This window comes from Miniopterus natalensis, chromosome 2, assembly GCF_054644295.1.
Source record: "Miniopterus natalensis isolate mMinNat1 chromosome 2, mMinNat1.hap1, whole genome shotgun sequence".
Classification (NCBI taxonomy): domain Eukaryota; kingdom Metazoa; phylum Chordata; class Mammalia; order Chiroptera; family Miniopteridae; genus Miniopterus; species Miniopterus natalensis.
The window spans coordinates 7,462,183-7,480,271 of NC_142082.1; the positions used below are offsets into that span (position 1 = coordinate 7,462,183).

General features: G+C 48.7%; 1 protein-coding gene across 2 annotated transcripts in view; it reads right to left on the bottom strand.

The window, feature by feature from the left end:
• Nucleotides 1-8,168: 8,168 nt before the first annotated feature.
• Nucleotides 8,169-18,089, bottom strand: part of IRF2 (interferon regulatory factor 2) — a 69,692-nt gene continuing 59,771 nt past the window's right edge. For both annotated transcript variants that reach the window (XM_016211279.2, XM_087814079.1), the window contains exons 7-9: nt 16,768-16,932; nt 10,980-11,026; nt 8,169-9,474 (exon numbers count right to left, since the gene is read on the bottom strand). In XM_016211279.2, coding sequence (XP_016066765.1) covers nt 9,166-9,474; nt 10,980-11,026; nt 16,768-16,932 — 521 coding nt within the window. In that variant the 3' untranslated portion in view covers nt 8,169-9,165. The remainder of the gene's footprint in view (nt 9,475-10,979; nt 11,027-16,767; nt 16,933-18,089) is intronic.

Genomic DNA, 18,089 nt, shown 5'->3' on the forward strand with positions numbered 1-18,089 from the left:
GAAATGTGGCAGTTTTCAGAAATCCCAAGGCCTTGAGAATTCTATTTATCCTGCAGAGCTGGGGGCGTCCACCGGCTAAAAAGTTATGTCTATCTCTGCCCTTCCTGCCAGCCCATCTCCCCCTCCGGCAGTAACCCTGGAGATAGAGTTCAAGTCCCAGCCTTGAGGGAAAGCCAATCTAAAAAGGAAGAAGACAACAGTTATGTTTGAGTTTCCTGCCTGAACTACCACTGGGCTAATTTCTTCCAGATCACACTTCGTTTCCTGAAGGCTCCTGAGCATGGGCGTATTTTCACAGCAAGGATACGGAGGCCCCTTTTCCAGGGCCTTGAACTTCACTTGAATTAGTATGAACATGCAGCTATTGCGAAACACTCCTCACATCTGATAAGGGCATTAAAATCTAATCCTATGAAAGTATTTTGCAGTTTTGTATGTTCGAGTGTGTGGTTATTTTTGCTTTGGGTGCCTTTTGTTTCTTTCTTTGTAATGAATTTATAAAGCAAACGGCTGTTTCATTCTGGTTGCACGCTCTCACGCAGCAGAGCCCCTCCCTTCCTGTTTTGTCCTGCTGCCTGGGACGGGATTCCCAGCTTTATGACAAAGAATATTCCCCCCTCCCCCATTTGGAAGCAGGTAACAAGAACCTACACAGGAGGACAGGGCCCAACCAGGCCAGGATGCACGGGTCTGCAAGGAATTTGCTCGAAGCTCTGGAAGAGAAAGTCACCTTGTGGGGGCTCGGTGCCCATCCCAGTCAGAGCCACCAAGGGTGAGAATGAATCAGCCCCCTGTATGTCTCTGCAGCCACCACAGAGCCAAGGAGGAGCCAACTGGCCGCCGGGCCCCTGTCCCTCCACCCTCACCCCTCACTCCTGACTCGTGCACTGGGCGGGAAAGGGCAACACCTCTGTGGGGCACCTAGCAAGCCCTGCCTCTCGTTTCTGACCATGGGATCCTCCACTTTCCCCCTCCACTCATCATGCAAGTTTCAGATACTCTCACGTGTGGGGGTGATTTAGGGGGGAAAGCCTTGTTTTCCATTCCCAACTGCTCTGCGCAGCACCGTGGAGGCCTGGACTTTCCCACCCACTGGCGGGACGTGGGCGGAGTGTCCTGCCAGAACCAGTGGCCCTTTGCTGGGCCAGCACTATTGAAATGAAAAGCATTCCTTTAGAAGAGCAGACCTTGGATCTAAATAAAACGTCATTGCTGCTCCACAGTGCTCTGTTTATGTACATGCATCTTTAGCAGCTGCTCATGTTAACTAGCACAATCTTCTTAACATAACTACTTAACTTTCTAGATAGATGCTGATGCTTCTTTAGTGGATTTTGTCTACGAGTTTTCTTGTGGTCAGTGATATCGCCACCGTCCCCTGTTGGATGATAAATGTCTACAAACATTTTGTGCAAATTACATCTTCATCATGAACTTCCTTGAGAAGCAAACAGACAGCAATAAGCTTTCCATTAAGCATGTACTGTTTTAAAAAACCATGTTGTCGAAAGAAATAGCTGTGGATTTAGACCATACGATAAATGACAGCCACTGCAGGAGAGCGTGCAGGGTGCTTCGTATTCGCTCTGTGGAAGAAAGGAAGGTTCAGCTTGTTTTCTGCACGCCGTTCAAGTATAGCTAACCTGTAATTTCCCACGTTTCCCGCTGACCTTGACGTTTGGCAATGTCACAAGGCTGTGGCACAGACCACACAGTACAAATGGCAGGCACACTGAGCGGCGGGCCGCATCAAATCCCTCCCCAGAGGCCGAGAGACTTGCAGGAATGATCTGTCCCTGGGCACTTGTGTCTGAAAGCTCATCTGACTTCAAGCCTCCCACACACTGTCCTTAAAAAAGAGGCGATGGCTATGTTGTGTCTGGAAAGGGCCAGGGATACACACTGAAGAGAACTGTTTCACTGCACGTGCGTCTTGCTTTGAATAAAACCTTGGAGAAACCAAAGCTGTATTACTGGTCTATCTTCCCATTTCTGCCCCTTCCCCTCTTTTCTTCAGTGGCATGATTGCTACTTTACCAGAACATATAATATACAGATACCACACTTCAATCTGTGTCCTTACCCTTGTTTTCATCTTAGCTCTACAATTAATATGGAACTGTATCATTATATATTATATTTATATTGTATTCATATATACAATAATTGTATAATTGTGCCTGCCTAATTATGTAATACATAATATATAAATAATATAATAATATAGTGTAATAATATATTACCAAAAATTGCATCATAGAATACATTTCCACCACCAGTCCTCTTGCTGACGTTTTCCCAGGTGTCGCTTTGTTAGATAAAGTTCACCCCCTGCTGTACACGTGTGCTGTGTCCCCTGAGCTGTGGCACATGGAAACCGTTCCCTTTAACCTTGACACCTGAAGGACAGCTTGGCTGGACAGACAGTCTCTGCCTCACTTTCTTGCTCCTAAGTCTCTTCAGAGTGCTGCCCCCTGTTGACTGGCTTTGTAACTTGCTCCCGAGAACTCTGGTGCTCCTTTAATATTCTTACCCTTGTAAGTAATTTGACCTTTCAGCTTGGAGGCAAAAACCCAGCCTCTTGCCACTACGCTGGGGGGTATGGGAAGCCTCGCCCTCTGGGTGTCCTAACCTTGGGTTTCTGGCTTCCTCCGGTACTCCTGGTGGAGGGTGGTGTCCTCCAGGTGACTCAGGTCCCGCATGGGCGCCCGGCCCCATCCCCAGCTCCTCCTAGTGCGCCTTCCCCTCCCGCAGAGGCAGGAAACCTAGAGCCACGTTTCCTAGACTTCCTCGCAGCTGGGCCTCTAACCGTGGATTAGGTTCCACTAGTTACACGCGTTTGCGTGAGATCGGAAGTGGGAGCTGAAGCCAAAGCCACCTCCTGCTGGCTTGGCTGTCACCACTGGCAGTCGCGTCCGTGGAGACACTGGGTCTCTCTAAAGCCGGGTCTCACTGTTCAGTCACTGACTTGACGGGTGTGGAGAGATAGTTAGGGTGGGGGCGAGTCTCGGGTTTCGGCTGAAGCAGCGTGTTCTCACAGTCAGCACTCCTGAGTCAGCCCCCGATGTCCCACCTTCGAGGGGGTGGCAGGTGGGGGCAGCCTCACGTGGGCTCGATGTGGTAAACACCGGCTTCTCTGTGTGCAGGGTCCTCCTAAAATAGCTCGAGTGGTTTCTGTTTCCTGCAACTGAACCCTGCCGATACACACTGTTTTCCTCTTTCCCACTAACTGCTGGCCTCTGCAACTGCCAGCCCTTTAATTCATCCTTGAAGCTCTCCAATGAAGGCTTGAAGGCCCCCTCGCTCCCATCTCCCTTACCCGGCTTTATTTTTCTTATTGTCACTCAAAGAATATTAATTGGCTGAATGTCCACCCTGGCTAGAGTTTAAGCTCCATTAGCACAAAGACTGTGTTTTGTTCACTTCTGAACAGCTCTCTCACACTGAGAAGAGTACTGGCCAAGGAAGGAACTCAATGAGTAGAGTTGAATGAATGAATCTACTTCTCTTAACAGAACCCTACTACTAAATTAAAGTATCAGTAATAGACTCATCAATAATATACCCTCAATAATGCCTCTGCAAGGAGCTTTCACCTAGGGTTAGAAAATCCTATGAATCCCAGAACTGAATTTAGGGTGACCCACTCCTCCCAGCTTGCCTGAGACTTTCCAACGTTAGTGCTAAAGTCCCGTGTCCTTCAGCCCTAGGCAAAGCAAGATGATTGCTTCCCCTGATTAAATTCACGAGATGCTCAAGAAAGGCATTTGGAATTACGTTACTTTAAATCAATCTTGCAAATAAAGTTTGCAAACACGAATTAAGCCAGCCTGTGGTTTCCTTTCCATATCATAGCCGTGTTGCAAATGATCCCCGGAGCCACCAGGTGGAATTGGAGCAACGGCTTTGGGCTGCATTTTACATGCTTACTAAAATTTCTATTACCCTGAATATGTCAGGGCTCAGGCTGTGAAATGCCTCTGTATTTCCTAGTTACATTAAAAACACAGCTCATTCTGAAATCCCTCTGTATTTCCTAGTTACATTAAAAACACAGCACATGAGCTCCCCAGGGAGAATGCTGCAGTGCTCATGTACCAGATTGTGCAGGGAAGGCCAGAGACGTCCAAGTTTATCATCTTGTTAGGAGACAGGAAAGCAAACTCTGTAGAGAATATTCTCAATGCGAAGTCTAGGGATGACTAAAGCCTTAGCCGTCACTCACCACAAGGAACTCACCCCCTCTAGCTGATAACATTATCCTCAAACTCCAGACACCGTGTTCAAGTGCATTTGCTGGATTCAAAATGCCAGCGTCTTTGAAACGGCGCATTAGAGGGAACACGGCGAATCTGAGCGTCTCAGATCCTCGGCCCAGGCTCCTGGCAGACGGGCGGGACAGAGCGGTTTTCTACTTCCCTGATGATTCATGTGGATAGATGTTTGGGTGTTTAGATTTTCAAATGTTCTTCTCAACCAAAACTGAAACTCAGAGATGCGATCAGCCTGGAATTTTTTTGCACCTGCAAAAACAGTCGTGTTTCTAAAATCAACTGTTTTTGCTACAGGGCCTGCTGCACATGACAGCGGGGTTTGTCCAGTCATGTGTGCAGGAAAGGGGCTGCCCGGTGGCGGTGGCACAGCCCAGCACCATCCATCCTGCAGGGCCAGCAGCCTCTGCTCGGACACGCTTACAAAGCAGATACAGAGAAGCCGACAGGCCCTCCAGAGGGCAGAGGGCTGGGAGGAACGGGAGCTCGCAGGTCGCTTCTCCACTTAAGAAACTGGCCGAAGGGCTCCAGAACATGGTCTTTGCAGACTGTGTGAACTGAAAGGCCCCACGTCTTGGTCCTTCCACAGCATGATGCAAGTTCTTGGATAGACTTAACATTTTTGCTAAAACCAGCTATTAGGCCCAGCCACTTCCTTCCTCCTGGGCACTATTTTCAGTAGCAGAGACAGGAGCTCCTGCACCTGTTGTCACTGTGGCCACAGAAGGAAACCTCTACAAAGCCCTCCTTTGCCTGCACAGCAGGGCCAGCGATGCCCAAGCTGAGGCACGCGGTTGTCTCAGTGTCCAGAGGGCTGGCTGGGGCCCAGAGGCCAGGCAGCCTCAGGAGGGAACATCTCACCCACCATCTTCTCATGTCTCCTGACTGGAATTTGTGCCCAGTCTGGGGGTCTCCTCTCCAGGTCCTCGGCTTATTGTGTTCCTAAGGGGTGCAGCCAAGGGTCCCAGCCCTGTCCTTTTGGTGAGATGATCCCATGGGAGTTGGAGGAGGCCTTGGGGTGACTTCCTCCTATGTAGCCAACCTCAGTCCACATGTTGGGAAGTCAGTGTGGCTGAGACACAGCCCTGAGAAGCATACAGTCCTGTGGACTGTGACACCCTGGGGGAGGGGTCCACTGCAGCCTAGGAACAGATGGGGAGCTGGCTCCCTGCTCCCTGGCTGGTCAGATTCAGGTCCCACCAGTTCTGACCATCCAGGCCCTGGCTCTGCCACAGGATGGAATTTCAGGATGAAGCAGCTGAACACCTCCATTCTCCTTCCAAATCAAAACTGGTACCGAGACACTGGATAGCTGGCACGGCATGCCAGGGACCCATCGTGGCTACCTGCTGGCAGGCCTCTTCCCAGCATGCCTTTTGTCCTTCTTCGGGAGAAATTTGGCAGAATGGTGGGGTTCTTACTTTCACCTTTTGTCTGGGTCTGTTTGTCCGTAGCTAGAATAACAGGGGGCTTTGAAAACCTAATGAATGCAACATTCAAAGAAGGGCCTCAGGCAAATGGAATGTCTAATGTCCCCTGTCTCTGGCTCCAAGCAGAGGCCCTTTGGGGCTTAACATCTTTTTCATTCACTTGCAAAATACTCCCCAAAACTCAGAAGTCCTGAAGCCAAATCACAAATCTTCCTGTTCCTAACATTTTCATCTCAAAGCAGTTACTTGATCATTTAGTATACTTTAGATTCAGGGGGAAGAAAAGATAATATTTCAGGTTTTAATTTCCAACGGATTTGTGCTGCGTATATTTCTTATCCGTGACTATTTCTTCTCTAAAAATACACTTAAATAGACTGAACACCTCCTTTGGCACATACTCCACCAGAACATGGAAACTATGCTCTTATTCAGACTCGCAAAGGGTGATCTGGAAGGACGTGCTGGGTTCTCTCAGCCTTACGGTGAGGCAGGAGTCCTGCCCCTAGAGTCAGTTCACAGCTGACAGCTGTGCAATGCTCCTCGGTATCAGGGAGGGGCCTAGGTGCTGGCTGCAGAGAATGGAGACCATTGTCCCAATGGTTGTCACACTGCGCTTGCTACTTAAAACACACCCACATACACACACACTCGAGCCCATCGTAAACGCGTATCAGCTCACGCAGATGCCAGCCGAGGAAGCACGTGTCCCTGGTACTTCCTCTAACGGACAGCAAGGTCTGAGGCATGAGCCCGTGACATGCCCCATGGGCTTCTCTTCCTCATGGGGACTGCTGGCAAGTAACCCTTAGAAACAACACGGCCTTTCTCTGAAATAATTTCAACATGATTCTGTGTTTCATGGCCTTCTTAGCCATAGGTGATCTTTAGTACTTTGTGCGTTTCCAAATTCTGAGTTTTCTTTCACCTGGCAAGGTTCTAGGGGAGTCCAGTTATGACCACAGAAGTGGAGGAAGCAGGGGGGATGGAGTTTGGGACCAGCAGAGCTGCTGAAAGGGGGACAGGGAATAGGGGCTACCTTTAACCCTTCCATCGCCAGGCTATGGGACTCAGGGCTATCATCTGTTGTAGTCTCTTTAAACTTCTTTTAAAACAGGGTGATTAAAGAAAATGACTTAGATATAAGTCACAAAGCCCTGGGAGAAGGGTAGGGCCTGAGAGCACAGTGCTGAGGAGGCCGGGAGCATCCCTTTCCTCCTCCTGATACCCCTTTTCACTAAGAAAGTGAGGTTTTCCTGTGAAACGGAGGCAAACACACAGTCAGCAAAGCGCTCCTCACAGAACCGGCCAACGACCACCAATACGCGGCATTTCAACCCCAACGCATCCACCGGTAAAACGCTTCGGTTAATTTTTGTTCAGGGCTACAGAATTTTATGGCCACTAATTATATCTGCAACCTCACACCGAGAGGGACATAAAAATAGCCCTTTGTCCTTTCACTGACGGAGCCTTTTCAAATATTAACCTAGCAATCTCCTCCGCACCCCTGGGGTGGTGGGTAGCAGCTCAGTGTCAGCACCCGGGCTTCACAGGCATCGTGGGAGCATGAGAGGCCGTGCAGCGGCTTCCCCACGGCCAGGGCTACACCCTGACACGCCGAACAGGTGGTGGAGCCTGGGCTCCTTCAATTCCCATTTCCCTCTTGAAAAGACGTGCCCTAAGTTCGGAGACTGGTGTCAAAGGCCCCGGGTCCCAGAAAGAAGATGGACTTAAGAGTAGACACCCAGCAAACCTTTCCTGTTCTTTTTTTTTTTTTTAATCTTCACCCTAGGATACTTTTTTCATTGATTTTTAGAGAGAGTGGAAGGGAGGGAAGGAGAGAGAGGGAGAAAGAGAGAGAGAAATACCTATGTGAGAGGGACACATCGACCGCACGCACCCCAACGGGGGCTGGGGATCCCACCTGCAGCCCAGGTATGTACCCTTGACAGGGAATCGAACCTGCAACCCTTTGGTCTGCAGGCTGACGCTCTAACCACTGAGGTCACCGGCCAGGGCCATTTCCTGTTCTTGAAGATGTCTTGCCCGTGGGCCTGTTATGTGACTGACATAAATACAGAATTTTAGTTATAGGTAAAAGCCTCTGGATGAGAACAGGAAAAGCACAGGGGTGGGTGGCACATGCTCACAGCAGAGAACAGTGGAGTGGTGAGAAGACTCCCCCCATCGTGACACCAGATTTGGGCTTAACTCATGCCCTTGACTCTCACTATCTCACCTTGAGTAAAAGCATTTGATGACTGTGGAAGGTAACTCCTATAAAATACCCAGCCCAGCGAGCCCTCAGCAGAGGCCATTTGTATCCTCACAGGAGGAACCTCCGGGGTTTGTTGGGTTGGAAAAGGGACAATGTTTTGGTTCCCAAGAAAAAACAATCCTTTGCCAGTCCCGTCCCGCGACGGGGCTCGAAAGCACATACAGACAAAGCCAGGCGTGATGCCCATTAAAAATTTAACCATATATCATATTCATTTATTATCAGTCCACAGGATAATTTGATTGCTACATGAGCTCATAAAAGCTTTTTCACCTTTACAAAATTAAAAAACAATGTGCCACAAGGATGTAATAACAACTGCTGATAAACAAGAAAAGGAATCTTAAAATTATAAATTTGCTGTAGAAAAGATAAAAAACAATTTCATTTCATTTAGAATTTTACCTTGAATAAAATACTCCCCTGTATAAAAAATAAAAAAGCTTGCTCTGGTTAGAATTAGAGTATTTTTTTTTTTTTTTTGTCTTCAAATCTGGGGATTTGCATAAGGTCTCCAAGATGGTTTTCCTTTGTACCGCGTGGCATTCAAGCATAGCAGATTAGAAAGACTCTCTCTCTCTTTTTAAAGCAGTCTTAACACGGGGCATCTGTGTAGAAATTCATTTTCCTCTCCTCCTGGGGGTGTGGAGCACAGCCTCGGAGGGGGCGCCGGAGGGAAGGAGCGGGCGGGCGGGGAAGGGGCTGTGCTGGGAAGGAGGCAAGGGCACGAGAAGGTCTACCTGTAAGTGCTTTACGTAAGGTGCAGAAGCCGACGGCCACGTCGCTATTACTGCCCTATGTACATATTCACAAGAATAAAAAATTCCAGCTAGTTCACATTTTCTCCTCTGTTCCGAGGCACCCGCTCCACCGCTGGCCTTGACCGCAGGCAACACAGCAGCACCTTGCTGCTCGTGTGGGTGTTGGTCCTATGACGTCCTTGAACTTGAGGGAGCAGCCCTGGGAGATCCAGCAGGCTCTAGAGACACGTGTCTACCGATGGGCCGGAGTCCTGAGTTAAAGAGAAGCTCCAGTACTGGAGTTGGACACAGCAATCAATGTTCTATGGTCAAGGCTTTTTCCCTTAGATTTGTCTAGAATAGGTGTCAGAGAGGAAAATAAAATACAAACAAACAGCGACACAAAGCCAAGAAATCCCAACCACCAGGGGAAGTCGGAGGCTTTAACAGCTCTTGACGCGGGCCTGGGCGAGATCCGACGTCTTCTTGATGACGCTGGCCCGGGTCTCCCGGTCGGGCCGGCTGCTGCTGGGCGCGGGGCTCACGGGGGACGACAGGGAGTGGTCGGGGTACGGGGGCCAGGAGCTGCTGAAAGGCATCGGATAGTTCTCTTCCTTGATGGTGACCTGGAGGTCGGGCTTGTTGGAGGTCACGAAGGTCGCCATGCTGGGCAGCAGGTAGGTGCTCCTTGTGCCCATGTTGCTGAGGTACTGTTTGCCTTCGATGTTCCTCTTCCGCCAGGGTGGCCGTCCCTTCCAAAGAAAAGAATTAAACTATATATTTTTCTTTGCCTTCCATTAGATGGCTTTTTAAAAAAATGCATCACTGCCCTGGCCGGTGTGGCTCAGTGGCTAGAGCGTCGGCCTGCGCACCGGAGGGTCTCAGGTTCGGTTCCCAGTCAAGGGCACGTACCCGGGTTGCAGGTTCCATCCCTGCCCCCGGTGGGGGTGCCTGTGGGAGGCAACCAGTCGATGTGTCCCTCTCACATAGATGTTTCTCTCTCTCTCTCCCTCCCCCCGCCCCTCCAGTCTCTAAAAATCAATGAAAAAAAATACCCTTACTCCTCACTCGAGGATTAAGAAGTAAAATATGTACCACCGTCCCCACGTGTTGGTGTTTAACTGAATTGTGGGAGGAACAGAAGCTTAGCAACTCTACATCCCTCAGCTAAAACCCATGCCCAGCTATTCATGCCCCGAGCAGAGGTTTCTCTTCCCTTTTTATCAATTCCCAGTTGCCACCTCCCAGAAGTACAGCCAAGGCTGCTCTGCGATGGCAGGAAAACAAGGCAGCAACTTGGTTTCTGGTTCCCCTCTCCTCCCACTGCCCAGCCTGGTCATTAGGGAGGTGCTGGGCCTCGGTGGCTGGTTGTCATGGAGAACTGGTTCCTCACTGATGGCCCAATCCAATCTCTGAGTCAACTAGCATTTTCAGAGGGAGGGAAGTGAGGGACTCAGTACCCAACAGTGAACATCCCTTGATTGCTTTCAAATGGGTGCCCCTCAGAGCTCCAGGGTGCAAAGCAAATAGCTGACCTCAAGGGTAGCTTCCTTCAGAGAAGGAGCTGGAATTCTGACCTTGAAGAAACAGGGTCAAATGTCTATGAGCACCCACACCTCACACTGCCTTTTCAGAATTCCTGGACTATACTTGGAAGTATTTAGTGCACTGGGAACCCAGTAATTCAAACAGGCATTAGTCAGTCTCCCTCTCTCCCTCTCCCTCTCTCTGCAGACACAAAGCAGGCTTAAGCAGGAATGTTTTCCATCCCCATTACAGCCACTTCCTGCCATTGTGTGAGCCCAGCCTCGAGCACGGAAACAAAGGGAAGCAGGTGACTCAGAATCCAGACTGAACACACACCTGGCCCCTGCGCAGAGCTCGCAGGGGGAGGGGACTCAGGTGCCCCTGGAGTTGCTTCTGCTTAGCACTTTCTGACCTCGACCTCTGGCCATTGCTTTTGGTCACTGGGACATTCTATTTCTGCCTGTGAATTAGGCTGTTTACAGTGGTAAAAACATCAGAGTTTCCTGGCCTGGACTTCAGTTTCCTTTTCCTGCCCTCACAGCCTCTCTCTCTAATGGTACTGTCAGTTCCCAAAGCTTGATTTTATAATTCAAAACCCCAAAGTACGGCAAATTTTATGTTCCATATACCTAACCACAAAAAAAAAAAAAAAAAAAGATCCAAAAGTAAAACTCATGATCAGAAGAAAAGAAAGGTAGGTAGGAGCGTGGGGCGGGGCCCGCTTACTTACCTCGGTGCCCTCCTCATCACTGGGCACGCTGTCCGTGGTTTCGCTTTCTGTTCACGAGAGAAAAACACAGGGTGTCATTCCTGCCACATACACAGTTTCGAGGCTCAGATAGTGTTTAGAAAATGTATCAGCACATCTTTTTCCAGAAGAGAAATGGGTAACTGACCTCACAATCTTAGACCCCTTCCTAAGGTCAAACACTTATACCTGGGGGACGCGAGAGTGATGGTGGCCCTTCAGAGATGGGTCTAAGAGCCGAGGAGTGGCTCACACTCCATGGACCAGGCTGTTTGTTCACAGCCACCACTTCCCAGGATGGGGTGCTGGTCACTGCTTTCTGCTCCCCATGCCCCCGGCTGCTCCAGCCTCCCCACCAGGCCTGGTCCTCACCACTGCTCTCTCCACAATGGCCCACACTGGTCCACTCCTCTGGTTCACATCAATTCGTTCACTATGTCCCAACGCAGGGCCTTCCTACATCACCCCATTCACTCAGATCCCTCCTTGACATCACTCCCCTTTCGTACTGATATCTTAGGCTTGTACGTTGTATCTTCCACGCAGGTCACTGTGTGGAGGGGAGCAGATTCCAGGGTGGCTGCGACGACCCTTATCCTGGTGTTGACCTTCATGTGGGATTCCCTCCTTGGGAGTGTGGGGACACCTGTGACTTGCTTTAAACCAACAGACAACAGCGAAGGTGATGGTTGAGTGTGATTAGGTAACAGGAGACTGAGACCTTGGTTTTGAGGAGATTCCTTCCGTCACTGGCTTTGAGGAAGCGAGCAGCCATGCTGGGAAGGTTCATATGACAAAGAACTAAGGACTGCTTCCCTCCAACAGGCAGCCAGAAACTGAGGCCCTAGAGTGACACCTGCAAGGAGCTATGTTTACTGTACCCCACACTGTGTGAGCTGGGACGCAGACCCCCCCTCTCGATGCTCAGATGGGACAGCAGCCCTGGACCCACCTGGACTGCAGGTCTGTGCTGAGATACCCTGAGCTCAGCCAGGCCTGCGCCCCTGATCCTCAGAAGCGGCGGATAATACCACGTGCTGTTTGAAGCCACGGAGTGTGTGGTTAGACTGTTACGCAGCCATAGATAACGAATTCTGCTCCCATCTTGATTCAGCCGCCAGCTGCGAGCCACTGCACTGAGCTGCCATTTCCTTGTCTGCCAAACAGGAGGTAGCTCCTTACAAAGACGGTTGTGTGATGAGCGAGGGAGGTGCGAGACCAGGCCCGGGCGGGGCCTGGCACGGGGCACGCACTCGGACTCGGTCAAGGTGACTGCGCCCTTGAACTGAGCTCTCAGCCTCAGTCAGCACTTGATTTGCACATGCTAGGTTAACAGTCAAAGTCAACAGCTAGTGATTATAAGTCACCTGTACTTAGAATACAAGATTTTTTAAAGTAAAAAGGTTTTCATTTTTTTAAGTAAAAAATTTTACTTTTTAAGTAAAAAAATTTTTTAAATTATAAGTAAAAAAATTGATTTTGTGCAGTTGTTCAGTGTTCACAGCTGTCAGAAATCAAAGTACAAAGGGTAGAACTTCTGAACGACACAGACCCTTAGAGACGCCGAAGGCTGGGTCATTCATTCTGTAGACAAGGCCTATAGAGCGACAGTGAACACTCACAGAGTGCCCGAGCCAGGGCCGGGCCGGTGCCGTGCACGGAGGACTCCTTCAGCCTTCACTCGGATTCTACATTAGGAGCAGCGCCTACCACCCTCCCATTAAGCAGACCACGAACATGATCAGAACGTCAACTGCCTCTAGGTACCCAGTTTTCAACTTCAGGGAAACAGATGGAGACCAGAAGAGACACACATGTTCTGAACTCCTGTTTTCGCTGACCCAAATGTGAGCTGAGAGCATGTTTCTAAATTGAGATCAATGCTCCTGGAGTAGTATGAAGACTCTCCATGTTGGCAAACGGAGATTTCCGATGTGACTGCTTAAAAGAATGGCCTGGAATGCCTTCAGCCTAAGAGCAGGAGCTGCTTAAAGCACCAGCCTGAGGACCCAGGACCCTTCCCTCTAGGTAACAGTGGTTCTCACGGCCACCTTTGAACCACTGGCCCAAAGTGCTTTGCTGGGGGTGCTCATGCCATGTTCTTGGTTTTACTCCACCATTATTGCCACTTTCAAGATCCACTCTTATCCCACAAACGAGCTCCCTGCAGCTGCTGCTTCCAGATCAGTGTTACCACCAAAACATCAACACGAGTTATTTCATTTTCTCTTTCGATTACTTTAGATTTGGTTTTTTATTTACCTTGAATACAATAGGAAAAAAATTGAGAGTTGCTTCCCCAGCATGGTCTGAATAAGTTCTGAGAGTAATAACAGGTACACAGGTAATTCATTTCATTTTTCTGGTCCCAGTTTCCCTGAAAGCTACTTCGGTGAGAGGGAAGGGGAGGTTTGGGTTAGATAATCTCAAAGATGCTTCCTCCAGAGCCGCAGTTCGAGGAAGGCACTCCTCTTAGGTTCCCACTGCACTTCAGCCCAGTTTTCACTAGCCATCTCAGGAACATTATTGGGGGTCATGGGGCACAGTATGTTTTACAATAAAACCTTTCCACGCTCTGACATCCTGGGACATTTTCTGGAAGGTTCTTTTTCAACAAGTTTTATGAAGGTTGACGAGGATTTCTTTCCCTCTATCATTTGCTCAATTAACTTTCACTAGAAGGCTCCATTAAAAGGCTTTGTTCGATTTGGAATTGTCTTCATCTCAAAGAATCTTTATCTCTGTCCCTCCCAACAGAATGCAGTGGTTTCCATTAAGACCCAAATCTCTACCGCAGGTGTTGGCCAGTGGGCAACCTCTGTTCTCTTGGTATAAACAGTTAGTCCTTCGTATCATGCCTATAACTGGTTAAGTCCTTCGTATCATGCCTATAACCAGTTAAGTCCTTCGTATCATGCCTTCTTCTCCAGCTGTCTCCACCCTTACATCCCACCTGCTCCAAAACACCCTTGTGGCTTTCTTTTATGACACTATCAACAACCTAATAGCATCTTGCTATGGTTCCCAAGGTCTGGCTTTGGGACATCATTCCCCAGGATGGAAGTTTTAAGAATCCAACACCAACTTTCTGCTGCCTTAAAACACCCAACACAAGTACTTCCGCTCAAAGAAACTGTCTCTTTTCTTGCTTACCAACCTATTTAGACCAGAGAGAAGACAGACCTGCAAAACCGAATGTGGTCTTTATGATCGTGCTGGGATTATATTTCAGTGATAGGGAGGGGGGAAAACAGCTGGCAACAGCCTCCAAATACCAGTTTCCTGAACAAATGAATGGAAGTGGTTAGAGGAGGTTGAAATTCAGTTGAATAATTGAAACCAACACAAACACCCTGTCGTGGAAACAGGCAAACAGCCAATCCCACTGGGGAACATAAAGGTAGAGAGGTGAATACAGCCAAAGAAACTGCCTTTCCCAGCAGCACGCTCTAAGTCCCGGACTAAATAAGACTTTAACCAGCCATGGTCAGTAACGAGTACGTTTCTTAGGTGTCTGTAGCTCTAGAAAAGTAGCAATGATGGAACATTTTGGCTCCAACCAATAAGCCTCCCTCCGAAGGACTTTGGAGAATCCAGACAATGAAAACAATGGCAAGAACTAAAGGCCAGACTCCCACAAAACCCCCTCAGTGCCCGCCTGGCACTGAAGTCCTCCTATTCAAGTCTATGCAAATGTCCTGAGACAGGGAATGCAATCTCCATTTCTCCCTGCTGTTCTCAGGATTCTCCTGCTAACGCAAGATGCCACAGCCCGCAGATCAGCAGGAAGAGGTCTTTCCAGAATCCCCGAGAAGACCTCGGAAAAGCCTTACTCGGCACATAAACAGAGAAGTCTATTCTAAAGTGCCAACCCTTTAAAAAAAAAACCACATGGGGAATAATAATGCAGCACGATCTAGCAGCTGCACACTTTAGCCACAGCCATGTAAACGTGAGCAGAGCCCTTCCGTGTTTCAGGCTTCAGTTATCTCTACTGTGAAACTGAGGCAGGAACTTTCAGCTCGGCCTCCTTCGCTGGGTCTCTGAGATCACAAGATGCAGGTGTGTCCTAAGGGCGAAGCCCCTCATGGCTGTTCCAGGCAGCATTTGGGTGGAAGGGCTAACAGCAGGCCTCTGGCATAAGCTCCATATGCCAACCTGTTATTCACCCCTGGCCACATTGCTTTCCCATATGGGCCCTGGATTCCTGATTTCAAAGAGGGAATCGTGATGGTACCCAGGCGGACGGATTACTCTCATGATCACTAAGTCGATGGGTGCCAAGCATCCACACAGTTCCCAGGGCACAATAAATATACAAGAAATCATGGCTGTTAATACTGGGACTGGCAAACCCCAACGAGGGACTTACACGTAGGAGGTCAAAATGTGCTTGATGATTAAGTAACTATGACAAGCTCATCCTGCTTGACAGACTATAAGCTTCCTGTGGCCAAGGTGGCACTCGCACTGCTTTAGTGTTCCTGGCACAAAAGATAGGACCTTGAGGACACTGCGCCACCTGAAATAAGCCAGGCACAAAAGGACAAATACTGGCTGATTCTACTTAGCTGAAGTGCCTAGAGTAGCCAAATTCACAGAAAGCACAATGGAGGCTGACAGACACTGGGGGTGGGGGGAAGAGATAATTAGAGTTTAATGGGGTCTCAGTTTTGCGAGATGAAAAGTTCTGGAGGTGGGTGGTGGTGGACGCACTTAATGCCGCTGAAACAGCAAAATGGGTCAATTTTATTTTATGTATATTTTACCACAACTTTTTAAAAGTCAGTTAAAAAGAAAGTTGGGGTTCAGGTTATGTAGTGACTGATAACTCACAAACAACCTGTCACTGGGGTGGCCCCCTAATGGAAGGACACTCAGTTTGGCAGCCTATGAAAGGACACTGAGAAGAATTCCTGACCATTTACTAGAGCCGACTATAGTTACCCATAACAGGGCCTTTGCTTCATATTTTTAATGTTCACAAGCAATAACATTGACTCAGAATTTAAATTTCCTAATTATAATCAAGTCCCCCCCAAATTAAATGGAGATCATTGGGAAAAGAGTATAAGCTGATGTAATGGTGGTCAGGAAAAGGACCCATTGCTATTTTGTAAAAATGGAAGAACCACCTGGGTCGGGCTCTAATCCCATGGCTGTCTGGGCCAGTTCCTGCATCGACGCGGCCATTCATTCCCTGGGGAATCAGAAGTGGGCTGTTACCTGGCCCCATCAGAAGCTGCACTCAACAGAAAAAGAAGAGGAATGTATGTGGGAGTCACAGGTTCCAAACCTGGGGGGATGGAGTGGGGCTGAAGGTCTGAAGGTTGGGGTCAAGTCCTGACCCAAACACTGACTGACCCTGTGACCAGGAACAAGTATCTTCACTGCCAAAGATGAAGGAACTGGAGAAAATGATCCCTAAGGTCCTATCAGCTTGGTCAAACTCAGATTCCACTGCAAATAGCCGCCTGAATTTCTGAGAATTTGTGCAAATAAAATAGACTCAGATGAACTATTTTTCCAAAGAAATCTTATTATGTGTTAGTCATGCATGGAAATGTTGTGGGTGATCAAGTAGAGACACCCTGTGACCATGTCCTCTGAGAGCAAAAGTGTCCAAGACATGCTGGTCAAGAAAGTGAACCCAAAAACAATTCCCGGGAGAGAGGGGAGGCTCTTTGCTGTGTAGAGACTTAGCCCTGGACTAAAGGACTCCCTCCCCTGCTCCTCGCTCAGTGCCAGAGCTCCCCTCCCACCCCCTTACCTGCGTAGGAAGACACGGGGGAAATCTGCAGAGGGTACAGTTCGCTCATGCTGACTGGCTGCTCATCACTCTCGGTGGTCACCTCTACCACTTGGCAAATATCTGGCGGATTGGTGACAATCTCTTGATCCTCGATGTTGCTGTCCAGATGTGACTGTCCTACAACTTCAAAGAGAGGAAAGCCATCATGCACCAACACCTCCTGATTCCACAATTCCAGCAAATTCCAGCACACACTCAGGATAGAAAACCTTCCCCCAAAGAACCAAACAGCCAGGAGTCAGTCTTAGTCCCCACATGTCACCTGCCACGAGGCTGAAGATCAAGCCCTAGCTCTGAGTTAGTGTCACCAGGGAAGCAGCTTGCCCATAACCTGGCTCCCAGGCCTGTTTCCAGCAGGCCTGACAATGGTCCTTACATGTGGCAATGTCCCAAACTCAACCCAGCCTCCAAATATAGCCCCGGGCCCAGACAGGCAGTGCTTTGAACCTAACCCGTTTCTGTTCTCTGCTCTCTCTTTGAACAATTCTTCTGCTGTGCTATGTTCTGGATCCTGGGGTTCAGAGACACATTATCAAATCTTAGGAAGAAGGAAGGACCACCCAGATCCACCCCACTGTGCCATTTCTAGCTGTGCGGTGCTCTGTTCACACTCCCAGCCCTCTTTCTGCTCTGCAGGCAACGTGAGCACTGGATGAACTATCAGAAGGATGGAACAGGACGGTTTCCCACTTCTAACACACTGTAGTAGCATCGACTCCCAGAACGTGGACAAGATGCATTCTGACCACCTGGCTCAGATTCCTGCCTCATTTTTTTAAATTAAACTTTTAGTTTGAGATTATTATAGATTCACAAACAGTTGTAAGAAATAATAGAGAGATCCTGACTGTCCTTTACCCAAGTTTCCTCCAATGGTAACACCTTGCAAAAACAGTACAATGTCAGGAAATGGACAGCATCTACGCATCTTGTTCAGATTTCCTCCGTTTTTTTTCACTTGTATTCTTGTGTGTATGTACTTAGTCCTATGCAACTTTATCACATATAGAGCTTCACACACCCGCCACCACCGTCATTATCACATCTCCCATGTTACTCTTCTGTAACCACATCCACCTTCCTTCCGACTCCACCCCTTGTCTCTGATCCCAGACATCCACCGATCTGTTTCCCATTTTTCTAATTTTTTGTCATTTCAAGAATGTGTCATAAACAGACTCACACAGTAACCTTCTGAGAATGGCTTTTTTCACTCGGCATAATGCCCTGGAGACTTACTCATTCAAGTGTGTGTATTAATAGCCGGTTCCTTTTCACTG